General features: G+C 36.6%; 1 protein-coding gene across 22 annotated transcripts in view; it reads right to left on the reverse strand.

Annotated features, from left to right (window-relative positions):
- Positions 1 to 15,484, reverse strand: part of NCKAP5 (NCK associated protein 5) — a 993,533-nt gene that overhangs the window by 626,944 nt on the left and 351,105 nt on the right. For all 22 annotated transcript variants that reach the window (XM_054549288.2, XM_054549290.2, XM_054549289.2 and 19 more), the window contains one exon: positions 4,091 to 4,164. In XM_054549288.2, coding sequence (XP_054405263.2) covers positions 4,091 to 4,158 — 68 coding nt within the window. In that variant the 5' untranslated portion in view covers positions 4,159 to 4,164. The remainder of the gene's footprint in view (positions 1 to 4,090; positions 4,165 to 15,484) is intronic.

Consider the following 15,484-nt stretch of genomic DNA (forward strand, 5'->3'; position numbering starts at 1 on the left):
ATCTTTTAAAAACTCTGGCCTCTGAATCTCGGAGGAGGCTGATTTGGGTAGTAGTAAAACTCCAGTCTCCCATTAACACAAAAAGAAAGAATATCTGAAGTGAATACTTTGACATTATCTAGTTGAGCTACTGGCAAGTTGTTAGATTGTTACATTAGTCATTTCTACTCATAGGTTCTTTGACGATTTCTATGACATATGTATTATGTAGCTGTATCGTTGCATAATATTTAAGTGTTATTTAAAAACGTGTTTTATAAATGCAATATAATATTCCAGACACCATTTCATAATCTCAGTGCTGAGTAATCTTAAATACTAGCTATATTAATACCTTCTTTTCACAGATAAGAAAACTCCATTTCAGAGTTGTTTTCTAGCAGCCAGTTTATGCAGGCCAGACAAGAGTCCAAGTCCCCAAAACCTCCAGTCCAGTTTTCTTCCTATTGTATAGTATTATGCTGCTCTCACTTTTTTATATATAATTTTACATTTGTGGCTTGAAAGTAATTTCAATGCCATAAGCATTCATAAATTCAATTTGTATTTTCCACCTGTTTATTCTAAACTCCTAATATGAGGCCGCAAATGGATAAATGTTTTTTATCACTTGTTAGGAAAGACATATTCAGCACTTTTTTCTTATGTTTCTTGTCACAAATATATTTAGCCAAATCAGAAATAGCAACAAATAATATAAAAAAAATTCTTTTTCTCCTAATATTAACTTATCACATTAGAACAAATAGAAGTACAGGAAATTATGGCTGTGTTTCAACCTGAACTAGTATACAGGTTGTCGCAGTGTGTGTGTGTGTGTGTGTGTATGTGTGTTTTTTTAAATCAAGCAGGGAGATAACAGAGCAGATTAAACTCACCCCGACTTATACTCAAGTCTTAGACTAAGTTCTAGATTCTGACTCCATTCTCTTCTTTAGATGAATTCTCAGTTTTCCTCTTTAGAAAGGATTTGTTGCTATCAAAAAGACAATTGAGCTTTTAAAGGACTGCTCATTGCTAGACAGTTATTTATGAACTCCATAAATTCCTTTGCAACTTGAAAACCCAGAGATAGATTATAGGTCTATTTCAGCAGAATATTAGACAGGACCCCAAAATAACCAGTTATCTCAAGAGTGTTATTGCAATATATTTTTGTGTCACAGCAGATGGTTATGCTATAAGAACCAACTAAAGTCGGTTAAAGACTAGCAGCCCCCTCCATGAAGGAAATGAAACTTTTTAATCTTTGCACCTAGTCCTACATTATTTATCCAAGTCTTATTCATCAAGTGGCAACAAGAGTATGTCTTGTTTCAAGCATGCTTCTGATCAGTCCTCAAAGGTGGTAGCCATAAATTAATCTTGACCACAATTATTACTGGAAGATCTAGATATTCAGAACTTGACTCTAAGTTATAAGTTAGCTCCAGTATAAATGGAAGGCCATCAGTTAACATTAGCAGCAATGACAAATAGCCCACTCCATGACAATGGTAGCAGCCACAAATCAAAGGCATATAAAATCAGAGAAGGAGCCTATAATGATTTATGGGAGCATTTGTTTAACTTCAGGCAATCTGGTTGTGCTTGTGAACATGACATGCTATTCCCATGATCCCCTGTATATCACAGATTCTATTCTAACTTATGAAAAAGCATTTAAAAATTTAATCATAACCAGAAAGGATTTCCTACACTGTTCACTGTCACTCACATATTCTTCTCTAAAAACAATTCGGCTACAGTTGTTGTTATGATATTGTAACAACCATCATAAAGCCTGTCACTTTAAGTCAGTGAAGTCAGGATCTGTTGGCAAAAATATAATCAAAAGTAATTTCATGATTCAATAAATAGTATATAAATCTGCTATTATTGGGGTTCATTTTCTTTCAATACCACCCATTTCCATCTTCTCACTGGAATTATTCTGACTATCCGAGTATCATTATTACCTTCTATTGTTATTTAAATGGAGCATTTTTATTAGATCCTCTGACACTATATATAAGGCTTCACTTCCTCAGCAGTAATCATTCCATTTCTGAAGGAAAATGGAAGTAACTGTACACAAAATTCTAAGCTCTCACTTTATGTTAACTCCATGCCTGAAATGGAATTTTAATTTAATCATATCTGAGAAGACCTAGGTTTTTATTAGCTACCTCAAGAAAGTAAGAAAAATAGCCCTTTCCATGCAGGTTGTTTCGGTTCAAAGAGCCCATGAAACCATTATTCATCTATAATAATGCATGTAAGGTACACTTACTAACCAAATTAAACTCTAAATTTCTTTCATAAGATGGCATTCATTATTTTTTGTAAAATTTTCTTTTGGAAGATGGGAAAAATAAAAGGTTCTATATAAATAGTTGAAATAAAACATTATATCGGTTATACAGTTTTAAAAATATACTTTCCAAGAGATCTATGGAAGATATAATTAAAAGGATACAACCATACATGTTATTGCTGATTTAATTAATACATTGGTTCACAAAAGAAAACTATTGGAATCAGGTTATAGTTCTCAAAGACAAATCTAACAAATAATGCATCAATTACATAAAATTAACTGGTGTACAAATGACGCATGTATACATATGTAACAAACCTGCATGTTGTGCACATGTACCCTAGAACTTAAAGTATAATAAAAAAATAAATAAATAAATAAATAAATAAAAATTAACTGGTGTGTCCATTAGTGTCAAATAGACCTCATTGAATTTTTGTTGTATCCTACCAGCAGTTTTTCTATGTATAGAAATAGAATATTCTCTATTACTATAATCAGAGGTCTGTCTTCCAGTATAAAAATGAATATAAGAATATAACAAATTAAAATATATAGCACTTTACCCAAGACCTAGAATGCCTGAAAGAAGATAAACTTTGAGGTTATTAGAATTTTTACAGTGGCAGAACAAGAAGAGGCAACCCGGCCTGGTGAGGAGCCCCATGGTGATGGATTTGGATGAGGTCTAGCAAGAAAACAAGAAAGTTAGTAAATATTTACCTGCCATCTCTGTGTACAGAGAGAGCACTCTCCCCATGCTGCAAGGAGATGAAAAGAAATAAAGGGGCCGGGCCTGGTGGCTCACACCTGTAATCTCAGCACTTTGGGAGTCCGAGGCGGGTGGATCACCTGAGATCAGGAGTTCGAGACCAGCCTGGCCAACATGGTGAAACACTGTCTCTACTAAAAATACAAAAAAAATTAGATGGGTGTGGTGGCAGGCACCCGTAATCCCAGCTACATGGGAGGCTGAGGCAGGAGAACTGCTTGAACCAGGGAGGTGGAGGTTGCAGTGAGCCAAGATCCTGCCATTGCACTCCAGCCTGGGCAACAAGAGCAAATCTCTGTCTCAATCAATCAATCAATCAATCAATCAATGACTTTAGCGGCTTACTGAGGGTTGGTGAGACAAATGTACTTAATAAAACAATTTCGGTACAATGTGAGGCATCATGTAATTAAGCACCAGCATATTTATTTCAAAAAGTAAGAGCTATAGGAACTTCAAAAAAGAAATTTAAGTTCTATAGTAGCACCTACAAAAAACATAACAGCATGTGCCATAAAAAGCTAAATAATAATATTACAACCATCTTTGCCACTCTGAATTCCTAAGAGGCCCCAAGGAATGAATAACTTGGGAATACGACTTCTATAATATTAATCTACCATTTCCAATATGCATGCAGAAATATTCTCAGACATTTTCCTTACCTAGTGTCAGAACCCTCCATGTAGAATAAAAACTAAATATTGGATAGCTGTACAACAGCATTATTAAAATATTCTCCTTTAATATGAAGAGAAGCAGGACTTTGAAGCAGCAATGTTCTACTTTTTAACTAGAGAAAAAAATAAATCTTGAAGCAAGCAAGGATCAAATAATTTGGGCTCTAGCTTCCACATTACAACTTTGCCATTCCAAGATGATAGTTTCTTAGAATCTAACAGTTTTTAGCCAGACAAGGACTTAGTATATATTCTGTAGTCTAACTGAAATATTTTAGATCAACAAAGCTATAAAGGATGCTACGTGAGCAAGCAAATAAGAACATGAATTGAACTTACCTCCAGAGACTCCTGTGTTGCTCCTCGAGCTGAGTCAGCAGATGCTCAATGTATTTATTGGAGTCCATGTATTCCTGCACAAGCAGACAAAGACAGATGAAAACTCACTACGACAGTCCCCACCATCCTAAGACTCTGACCTTATCTCTACAAGGAGTATTTTTGACAACATTATCCCTAGTTCCCTTCCGGTTCTAGAATTCTCTGCTTCAATGACTTACAATCATATGTAAATACTATTTTTTCATATCCTATGATAGTTTTGTAAACAAATCACAGAAGAGAACTGAACTGTCATTACACTAAGTCAGCATTACAATCCTCTTATTCACAGAAAAAAGGCCTAAATTTCATAGTCATCTAAACTGGAGTCTGTGTTCTACTGTATATAAATGTTTCTGCCAATCATAGAAAAAGAAATAGACAAAACAGTTCTTGATTTTACTGGTCTTATGACAGTCATGTTCCAGCAAAAGTAATGTTTTCAAACTATATAGAATGTTTTATATAAATATAATATATACCCATATTCATTGGGCACTTGTATACACTAACGGACATGTCCATTTTTCTTCAACTCCATATATACATACAAAACAGTATATTTGCTTTTTTTTAATTCTTAAACATAAATCTTTGGCTTCTAAAAAGACCTGAAAGGTATGGTGTATTCTGCTCTATAGAAATGTATATGTAAATTTATTTCTCTAACTCAAACTATTTTCCTGAAACGTATCTGAAAAAAAATTAAAGAATTCATGTGTCACATGAGAAGTAAGCAGAAAAATCCATAGGTTATTACAATGGATTTAATTTGTGATTTCTGCATATGAGGCTCATATGCAATGGTGTTTCCTTTGCTAACCTGGAGCGAATACAACCTACACAAATTCTTTTATATTGCTTTCCTCTGAATCTGGTATTTTATTCCCTTGCTGTTTAGAGGTCTATCCTGCAGTCCTCTGCTTCTACATTATAGCAGCCTTCGATGGAACAGTATGCAATGATTTCAATGTTAAGGCACCCATGAAAGCTAGTGTTCCATTTCTATAGATTTGAAATAAACTGGGAACTTTGATTAACAGCGACATTTTTCTTTCAGAAATATAGGTTTCTTATGAAATGCTATACATAATATACAGCTCTTATAGAAATATTCACTATAATAAGGTGAGGGGCTGGGAGAAAGACAGGAGTTGATCCCATATAATGGAAAGGGACCAGTCCTGATTTCTTTTGATCCTGGATCTACCCATGCGGCCTTGAAAAGCCTTTTTTACCTTCCTAAAATGTTTGTTAGACTAGAGGGTATACTAAGTCCTTGTCTAGCTAAAAACTGTTATGATTCTAAGATACTGTAATTCTGTTATAGATAATTAGCTAAGAAGTTTTATGCTTATTGAATAAACATTTATTTTCAGGTGGCTACTGAATAGTTATTTAAACAAGACCACTGGGAATGTTAAAAACAAAGCACAAAGCTCTACTACTGCAGGAAGTTGCAACATACATGGTTATGCTTTTAACTGTCCTGATCAAGGCTAAACCATGATTTAGAACACTTGACACTATCAAATACATGAATTCAAATATGTTCAGCCAAGAAAAACGAAATACATTGTTCCCAAGTAGAAATAAATGTACAGATCTTAAAGTTATTCATTTTTTTCTTCATTTAACAACTATTTTTAAACATCTGTTAGATGCCAAGAGCTGTTCTAAGTGCTTCAGATATGGTAATCACCAAGAGGGGGAAAGCCAATGCCCTCAAGGAGCTTACAGTCTGTCAAAGGGGACATACTAAATAAGTGAACAGATTGGTTTCATATTGGTTACATGCTATGAAGTAAACAGGTGATAGGAAAGACTTTGGGAGGAGCAGCTATGTCACATGAGGACTCCAGAAGAAGACTCCGACCAAGTGATATTTGAGCTAAGACTTGGAAGAGGGGAAGGAAACCATATAGAGAAAAGGGAGCCAGACACTACAGGCAGAGAAAACACCATAGACAAAGGTCCTGAAATGTGCTGTTGGAGGAACAGAAGGAAGCTAGTGGGTGCTGGGAACAGGGACTCAGGGATACTGGGTCTAAAATGAAGCTGGAGAGATAGGCAGGACCAAATCATGTGCAAGCCTTAGAAAGCAGCTTAGACTTGTCATTTTGTTCATTCTGATTATCTCAAGTCAGAGGTTGAAGCTGAAAGGTGTAGTGATGACAAATGAGACTTTAGTATCAAAGAGACTCAGGTTCAAATCCTGGTTTTGATACTTACTAGCTATGTTCCCCTGGTCACATTATTACATCTCTTTAAGCCTTAGTTTCTTCATCTTCGTCAGAGGGATAAATAATGCTTCATTTATGGAGGCATTGTAAGTGTTAAACAAGAAGTTTAAGTACATACATACCATCATGACTGCCAAATAGCAAGCATGGCCTTTTTCAGAGTATTATGTACCTTTTTTCAAAAGGAAGATCACTTTACAAGGTGAAGGCATTATTCATTTTCTCTTAACAAACTTCAAGATTTTTAAGTGTACAGTTCTTAGGTTATACACACTAAATATTAGAACAGGCAGTTAGGCAGAGATTGATAATACTGATCTCTAATCTGAATGTACACTGGCTTGTGATTTCAAAGCTATTTCAAATAAAAATACTAGCTGCTTCCATTTAAACTAGCTTTATCCTATTTTCCATATAAATATGATGACAAATCTTAAACCACTTAACAATGGGAAACTAAGATTATTGATTCTTCATCGCTCTTTACAGCTTTATGTTTTCTCTACGGCACTCTTACTTCCAACATTCAATATATTTTACTTATTTACTAAGGTATTGCCTCAATATAAGGCTAACACAAATGGATTGGGAAAAGAGACATGAATCTTACATATATTTTTTGTTAAGTGAAATTGTTTTTGCTCAACCTGAAATAGGAAGTACCTTCATACCTGTATCATTTCTGGACCCTGAACTGGAAAAGTTAGTTACCTAATGTGAAAACACTATCATAGGATTATAAAATAGGATTACTCCTAGGGGGAATTTTGTGAATCCCTTTGGGGATTAACTTCAAGAAAACAATGGAGGGTGGTAGCACTGGGGCTGGCAGTGGTTAAGAGGAAACTATGGTCACCATAAGTAAAATGCTATTGGCACAGTGGCTGCAACAGCTTTGGGAGCAAGTACATACAGGAGGTTATTGTACAGAGACTTCAGTATCCCAGCATGCCTGCAAAGGCGAAAGAAAAGGTCCAGGTAGATTTTTTCAGAGTAAACTGAAAAAATGCAACATGGAACCCATGAACAAGTACTGTAGGACAAGAGAGAGAACATGATCCTTAATCATAAAAGAGGGTGTGACTCTGAAAATTATTTACATAAGAAAGATATGAAAGCATTTTAGAAAGAGCCTCAGACACGCTGACTAGTATCCAGAAAGATGTGGTCTCTCTGACACATGTGAAGAAAGATTTTTTTTTAATGTTGAGATGAAAAGACAGCAGAATTAGATTTTAAAAGATAATAGGGTGAGCAGCCAAGATAATAAAATGACATAAAATAAAGATGGGGCTGGGTGAGCTAAGAGTTTCAGGGCAACATACACTGTACTGGCAGAATGGAAACCTATTTATTGCTGTCCTGTGATTTTTATTATGAGATGACTCTCCCTACCATGAAATGGTGCTTCAGAGAAAGCAGGCAACAGGTTTTGGTGCACTGACACTGAATTGTTCATACAGCTGAAAGTCTTATTTCTCAATACCTCATTTGGGAAACAATCAAATTCCCCAACCCAGGCCAGGTACTTACATACTCTTCTTCTCCTATTTCTACATTATAAGTCAATTAGTATACGTATCATTCAGTTAGTGAAGAGTAAGCATGCTGTAATCTAGGGAGAAAAAATAAACACCCATATCCACATATTCCTTGATGTCAGTGTTCACTATTCCTAACACATTATCTATGAAAAATATCAATTTCCCAAGCCTTGCTTTGTTCAGCGTGCAACTTCCTACCTCATTCAGCACAAAGATACTATTAAACTATTGTTACTAACTTGATGAACATCCTATTCTACTGGTTTCTGTTAGAATTATGAAACCCACCTTAGATACAATAAACAGTAGAATTGATAATGAAAACTTACATACAGTCCTGAGGAGGATAAACTTAATCTGTAACTAAATTAAGAAATAAAGGATAAGGATGAAAATGAATGCAGACATGATTAATAAAAAGGCCAGAAAATATCAGTTTGTCAAACAATGATAGCATTTGAGTACTTGATAAGATTTGAAATGCAAACAACAAACAAAGGGATAAAGAAATATTTCAGCACAGGGGAAAAAATAAGGACCTGATTATGCACATTAAAAGGACCCATCACTTTCCAGGTAGAGTTAGTGGAAAACAATCCACACGTCTATTAGCACAAGAGTTGAATAAAAATAGTGAAGGAAAAAAAGATGGACTTGTTTGAATGCTTATAGCTCAACAAGGAGCAAAACCACATAGCTCCATAGCTTCCAGCCACCCCAAATGCCCACTGAAATTAGTTTATAGACAAACCATAAATATTATTCCCAATTAAGTAGCTCCTATGTAACAAAGCAACAGAAAGACATTCTCCGGCATTCATGAATTCATAAAATACAGGACCTATGTCTTTTAATTAAAAACTTAAAGATGCATATGTGTATAACCAAAAGGTGTCTGTGTGCAGGTAAGTATATGTACATATGCATGTATAACTATCTATGCACATATGTAATACCTGAGCAAAGAATAAAAAATATGGAATTCACAATATAAAAAGAGGCTTCAAAAGAGGTTAATCCAGCCAAAAAGATGTTTTAAAAAGTAATTATAAAATAAACATAAAATCCCAGAAAGAAAAAGTAGAATATACATTATCTATTTTTGTGATGGGCAGAAGGAGAACAAGAGGGAAAGAAAGAGGGAACTGTTAATAGAAGGGTGCATAAATCACTTTGAATATAGGGGAAGAAATTGTTGTTCTATTTTTGACTTGATAATAAAAAGCGCTTAAGTATAAGGGTGTGTTTTGCCTGTGTATGTACAATTGGGGAAAGCAATTTGGTGATACATGTTGTGATTTTAAGACATCCGTGCCCTTTTGATCTAGAAACTCCCTGTCTAGAAATCAGCCTGAGGAAATAATCAGATGAAAGCAAATGATAGTCATCGAAATATTATTTGTGACAATATGAGAAGACTGGGTTTGTCTTATTTTCCAAAACTATAGAAATAATTAAAATAAAGCATGCTTTTTTCATTCGAAGAAATACAATTCTTAAACTTTGTAAAGAATATACAATAAACTAGAAAACAGTGTAATGCTAAGTGAAAGAAGGATAAAAAACTGCATAATCCCTTTTATCACAATTTAGAAAATATATATGAAAGATTAAAAAGTAATATCCTACAGCAAATTGTAATATTATGGGCTAATTTAATTTTCTTCTGTATATTTTTTCTTTGTCTATAGTTTTAAAAAACTATATGCTCATTATAAAAATTTAAAGTAATGGATATGATAGAGAAAAATACAGTCCCAGAAAATAATGTCCATGAAGATTTGATTATAAATTTTAGAAAGCTTGATCTGAAATACCACAGGGAAACCATTTCCTTTATATTATTCTAAAGCTAGGCTCCTGTTTGAAACAATGAACTCCCCTTTCCACTTGCCCTCGTTAGTGTTCTGATAAAAGCATTTCCCCAAAGTTAGGATTAAGGGGGCTGAAGACGGGGGGCACCAAGTTAAACCAAGTCATATTTTATGTTTTAAAAATTTTACAAAGGTACAGCATTAAACAGACATCTGTTCCCTGGCTAAAACTTATGCAAATTAGAATCATTTTAGAGATATATTTCAGGAAGTTTGCCTTTCACTTCTTTTAATGCACATGTTTCAGGGCAATTAGTATGAAACATTTAAAGTGATTAGAGGTTTACAGATATACTGAACATTGCATGTCTTTGTAGCATAAGCCCATTTAATGTGAATCTCCTATTGTCTGAAATAGGTCAGTTCTGAGAGAGGCCCATTATAAATGAATTCTAATGATGTGAGGATCTTAAGTATCATTCATCTTAAGTGGAGTTTAAAATAAAATCGTATATCAAAGCTTGCAGAGACCCAAAAATCCCTCCAAATAATCTTCGTATTATAATCAGCATAACTTATGGCAGAGCTCGTGAAATCCTGCTAGCAATTTTGTGACTAGTAACATAGAATCCCCAATTCACCTTTGGGCAAAGCAGCACCAGCAAGGCGGCCAGCTGTTCAAATCAACACAACTATCTGCAATTAGGAAATGACTAACTACCACAACAAAGTAATTTTTAAGAGGCGGAGGGCATCAGTTCTTCTCTTAATAAAAAGGTATATCTGCATGGTGAATGTAAGAAACTCAAATAAAATACCCACTTTGGGAATTATACACACAAGGTAATAAATAGAAAGGTGTCTCATAATTAACTGGCATCTGTACCAATATAAATTCTTCCGAGGAGACTTTTTTAAATGTTAAACACCACAAGCAAATCAATTTAGGTGTCCCAGCTTGAACAGATCCATCCTCCCACCGCCATCTTAGCATCAGCCATCTTGAATTCCTTTTTCCCCTTCCCTCCTCAAACAGCGGCAACCTTGCTTCTAAGGCAAACTTTCTAGTGGAGCTTTCCCATTAGAGCAAATGATGACCTCCGCAAGGTGGAATCCCAGGATTTTGCTTGATCCTTATCTTATGACCAGTGCCTGCAGCACTTCGCATTTTAAAATCATACTCTCCCTCCCTGGTATTCTCTCAAATTGTCTCCCCATATTACATCACTCTGAGGTCCAGCACAGCCCGTGCTGCTCAATCACGCTCTGCAGGTCCAAGCCGGTGAGTCTGGCTATTTCCCAAACAGGTCCCTTTGGATGTGCCACATACTCTTTCGAGTATGCCATCCTTAATTTCTGTATCTCCAACACCTACCACAGCCCTTGGAACATCTCAAGCACTCAAAGGTGTGTTAAGTAAGTGAAAGAGTGAATTAATTGGCTGGATGTAACCAGGCTCATGAGAGAATCCAAGATTAGGCTGTAAGTGGTCTTGGTCTTCCAGAACTTTTACTTGTAAAGGTTTTGATGATCATAGAGACATTAGGCAGTCATGACAAGACAGCAGAAACAGTGTTTTTGTTTTGTTTTCCCTCTCCTCTCATACACCACTCAATGTGATGCTTCTGACACCAGATGAATGGGAATTTTTCCCTATACGTCAACCAAACAATTCTCCAGCAGACACCAACTAGGTGTCCTATAATTTAACTCAATTCTGACACCATCTACCTGGAGATAGCATCAGATCCCTCAGGGTGAGGGCTCAGTCCCATAAGACTGCCCCCGGCTTCAGACACCAATCACAAGTACCACAGTGGGCTGCCACCTGTAATTCTGATCAGCCAGCTATAAATCAGGGTTCCCACCACAACCTCCTCAAGCTTGAATGATTTGCCACAGCAGTTCAAAGAACTCAAGGAAGCATTTTACTTAGGTTTATCCATTTATTGTAAGTGATATTACGAATGATACAGATAAACAGCGAGATGGAAGAGCAGTATAGGACGAGGTATGGGAGAAGGGATTCAGAACTTTCATGCTCTCCCCTGGCACACTGCCTTCCAGGAACTTCTATGAGTTCAGCTATCTGGAAGCCCCTTGAGCCCAGTCCTCTTGGGTTTTATGGAGGATGCATTATGTAGGAATGACTGATTACATCATTGGCCATTGGTGGTCAACTCATCCAGAGCTTGGTAGGTAGGGCTGAAAGTTCCAACCCTTTAATCACATGTTTGGTTCCCCTGGCAACCAGCCCCCATCCTGAGGCTATCCAGGAGCCCACAGAGAGTCTTCTAAATAGAACAAAAGATGCTTCTATCACCCAGAAAATTCTAAGGGATTGAAGAGCTCTGTGCCAGACGTTATCACTCAGAAAATAAGAAAGGTTTTAGGATTTCTGTGTCAGAAACCAGGAGTCAAAGACCAAATATTAGAACAAAAGGTTCTCCTAGCACCCTATCTACAAGGGTTTTAGAAGTTCTGTGCCAGAAACTGGGAAGCAGAGACCAAATATATATATTTAATCCTAGCAGTTTTCTAAATTACTGTACACTCATAATTTTATTCTATTGGTACAAGCCAGAAATGACATTGCAAACTATTGATAATTTCACAGAATTAGTGTGTTTTTCTAATCTTGCAACTCTGAAGAAAATTTAGGTGCATTACTCATCTATGGCATGTAAATCATATGAGCTGTCAAAGATTTCAACACAGTAAAATTCACAACCAAAATTTGCTTTCAAATGGAGAGATAACTGATGATGACAGAGCATGATGACTAGCAAACTGCACAGAGTGAAAACATCTCTTTATAACCTCTGTCATATATGGAAATTTCATCAGTATGAATTAACAGTGACAGAATTTAGACAGATAGCACATGAGACCATTGAAAAGCCTCGTGACCTGCTATTTGGTACCAAGGCAGTAGACTAATGCAGATCAGATTATGAGTACAGCTTAGCAGATCTTCAGAGTAAAACATACTTCAATTTGTTGGATACTGCTTAACTGTTCCCTATTATATATTTTTCCCCTTTTAAAAAAAATCCCCCATCTCTCTCCAGTCATAGCTGGACACACTGCTCCCAAGCTAGAAAATATGTTTCCCAGTCTCCTGTGCTTCTTGGGGTGAACACGTGCCTGAGTTCAAGCCAAAGAGAGGTAAGCAGAAATGGTTTGTGCAATATTCAGGAAATCCCCAGCCTAAAGACAAGACACTGCCCATTGTGCACTCTTCCCCTGGCCAGAAACAGTGATGCCTTGGGCTCAGAGACAGTCCTACATGCAAAGGATAGCTAAAGTGATAGTTCTTAGAGCACCTATCCACTGACCCTAGTCTTTCTACCTCCCTTTGGCCTAAATAAGATAGAAATAAATTCCTATCTTATTTAAAACACTGTATTTTGGGCTTTCTTTGTTACTATACACTTAGCCTATGCTACAAGTAATATAAATATTGGTCGATTCTTTTGAAAGTTAACATGGCAAACCGTGAAATACGAAGCAGCAGTCATCTCTATATTACTTTATTGATTGATGTTGTTTGTAGATGTTATAGTTTTCCAAAGCACTTTGACATCCATTCTCATTTAAGCCTCACAACATCTTTGAGTCATGGTCACAATTTCAATTTAAAAAACTAATGCTCAGATTATGGTTAAGTAATTTGCTTAGGGTCAGACAATAACAGACTTTAAAAGTCTGTTTTTGCTCAGTTCAGCACATTTTTTCACTGTCCTAAAGAATGCCCATCCCACAGCTAACTGCCCTCAGAGTGGATTTTATGTTGGTTAGATGGAAACTAGTTACAGAATGACCCCCTACACCGCAGCCCTCTCCACCAATTTGTAGTGCGTGTTGGGGGGAATCTGGCTAGATGCAAAGCCATAAAACAAAAATCAAGAAATGAACTTTCAAATTCTACTAATTGGGCATCTGTGTAAGTTTGGCTTTGGTTCCACTTTGATTTCCCTGCCCTAGTGCAATGAGGGCAAGGGCAGAAGTTAAGTTGTATTCTCCCATTCAGTATTCTATTCTATTAATAATAATGAAATAAATCTACACAAAAGTTAAACAATTTTTAGTTATATTTGACAAAGATGCTATTACTAATACTTAGATATTCTTTCTTAGGTAAAAAGAGATATACTTAATTTTCAGCAAAATAGTAACTTGTATTTCTCAGCAGCCTGTATTATTTTCTTAAATATTGTTTTTATAGCAGTTTGGGAGATAAACATATATTGGTCAAATGAAGGAACTCATTTAGGTGGAAAAAATAAGTTCGCTTATTTTGTGTTTTTTTTTTCTGAGGTAGAAATAAAAACTAATTCAATCTGTCCTCAAGTTCTGCAAGTCAGTAACATATTTGTCAGCATGGCAGTAATTGCGTATGTTTTTAAAAAGTCACCATAAAAATACAAATGACATAGTTAGCAGAGTCCTCATTTCAACCTCTGTTTTTCATTTGATGGAGAAACACTGGTAGAGCCTCATATGAGTGAAAAGTCTTAGGTCCCCAGCTACTCTACATGAAAGAATTTGGCCATGGAAAGTTCAAAGACAAATTTAAATCCCAGTATTACATCCACACACAGCAGGAATTGACCAATGATCCATTGCATCAGTACACTGTACTTTCACACATTTCCTTCTACCCAAATACTGGATCACAGACTGCCATTTCACTCACTGCAGTATATCAAGACCCCCTGAGCCTATGATTATCAATATCATTCAAAATCTGGCCAGGTATGTTCTAATTTTCTCTCTCATTACTCCCCAAAGCTACCCTGGGAGTCCAGTGAAGCCAGGCTCCTTGCTTTTTCTGAACAGGCCAAGTTATAAATTCTTTGCAGTCTCAGCACCTAGCACAAGACCTGCAAATAATAGGTGGCAAGGCATTTCTAGTAACCAGGGTTTCTAGAAACTGGAATTGGGTTATGGCATCAAGTAGGGAAAACACATTTGTTTGCTGCTACTTATGGCTCCAATCTGTTCACCTGAGTCATCTGGTGGGCTAGTTAAAACAGATTACTGGGTCCTGACCCCAGAGTTTGATTCAGTGGGCACGCAATGGAGCCTGAGATTTTGCAGCTCTGAGAAGCTCCCAGATGATTCTCATGCTGCTGGTCTGGGGACCACTCTGCAAATCACTGGCTTATGGTAACCAGGATTAGTTTACTGATTACCCTGATTACCACCCACTGTCCTCTTAAAGAGATTAATAAGGCCAGTGTAAATAATGCCAGATGCAATTATTCTACAAATATTTTCAAGGGGTAATTATGTTCAGGCACTTTCAAGGTCTGGGCAATACAGCCATGTACAGTGCAGACAAGTCTCTGCCTGCATGAAGGTAACATTTTTGTGAGGGAGACAGACAAAATAAGTGGAGGTAAGTGGAAAAACGAAATAGAGAAGAGGAAAGGAAGGGCTGAAGTAGAGGGGTGGCGTTAACATAGACTGGTGGAGGAAGGCTGCACCGAAGACATTTGAGCAAACACCTAAAGGAAGTGACGGAACTAACCAAGGTGGCTACTTTGGGAGGCTCATTCTAGGCAGACAAAACCAGCGTAAAGGACTTTAGGGGCAGGAATGTGTGCCTGTGCCGTCATGCTGCAGGAAAAGCACAGAGGCCAGTGTGGCTGGAGTGCAGAGATGGGGTGAGGGGAGGAGGGTGATCATCACAGCTGCATAACCCCTTGTAGGGACTTTGCGTTTTATTCTCAGTGACATGGGGAA

This window comes from Pongo abelii, chromosome 11 (genome assembly GCF_028885655.2).
Source record: "Pongo abelii isolate AG06213 chromosome 11, NHGRI_mPonAbe1-v2.0_pri, whole genome shotgun sequence".
NCBI lineage: Eukaryota > Metazoa > Chordata > Mammalia > Primates > Hominidae > Pongo > Pongo abelii.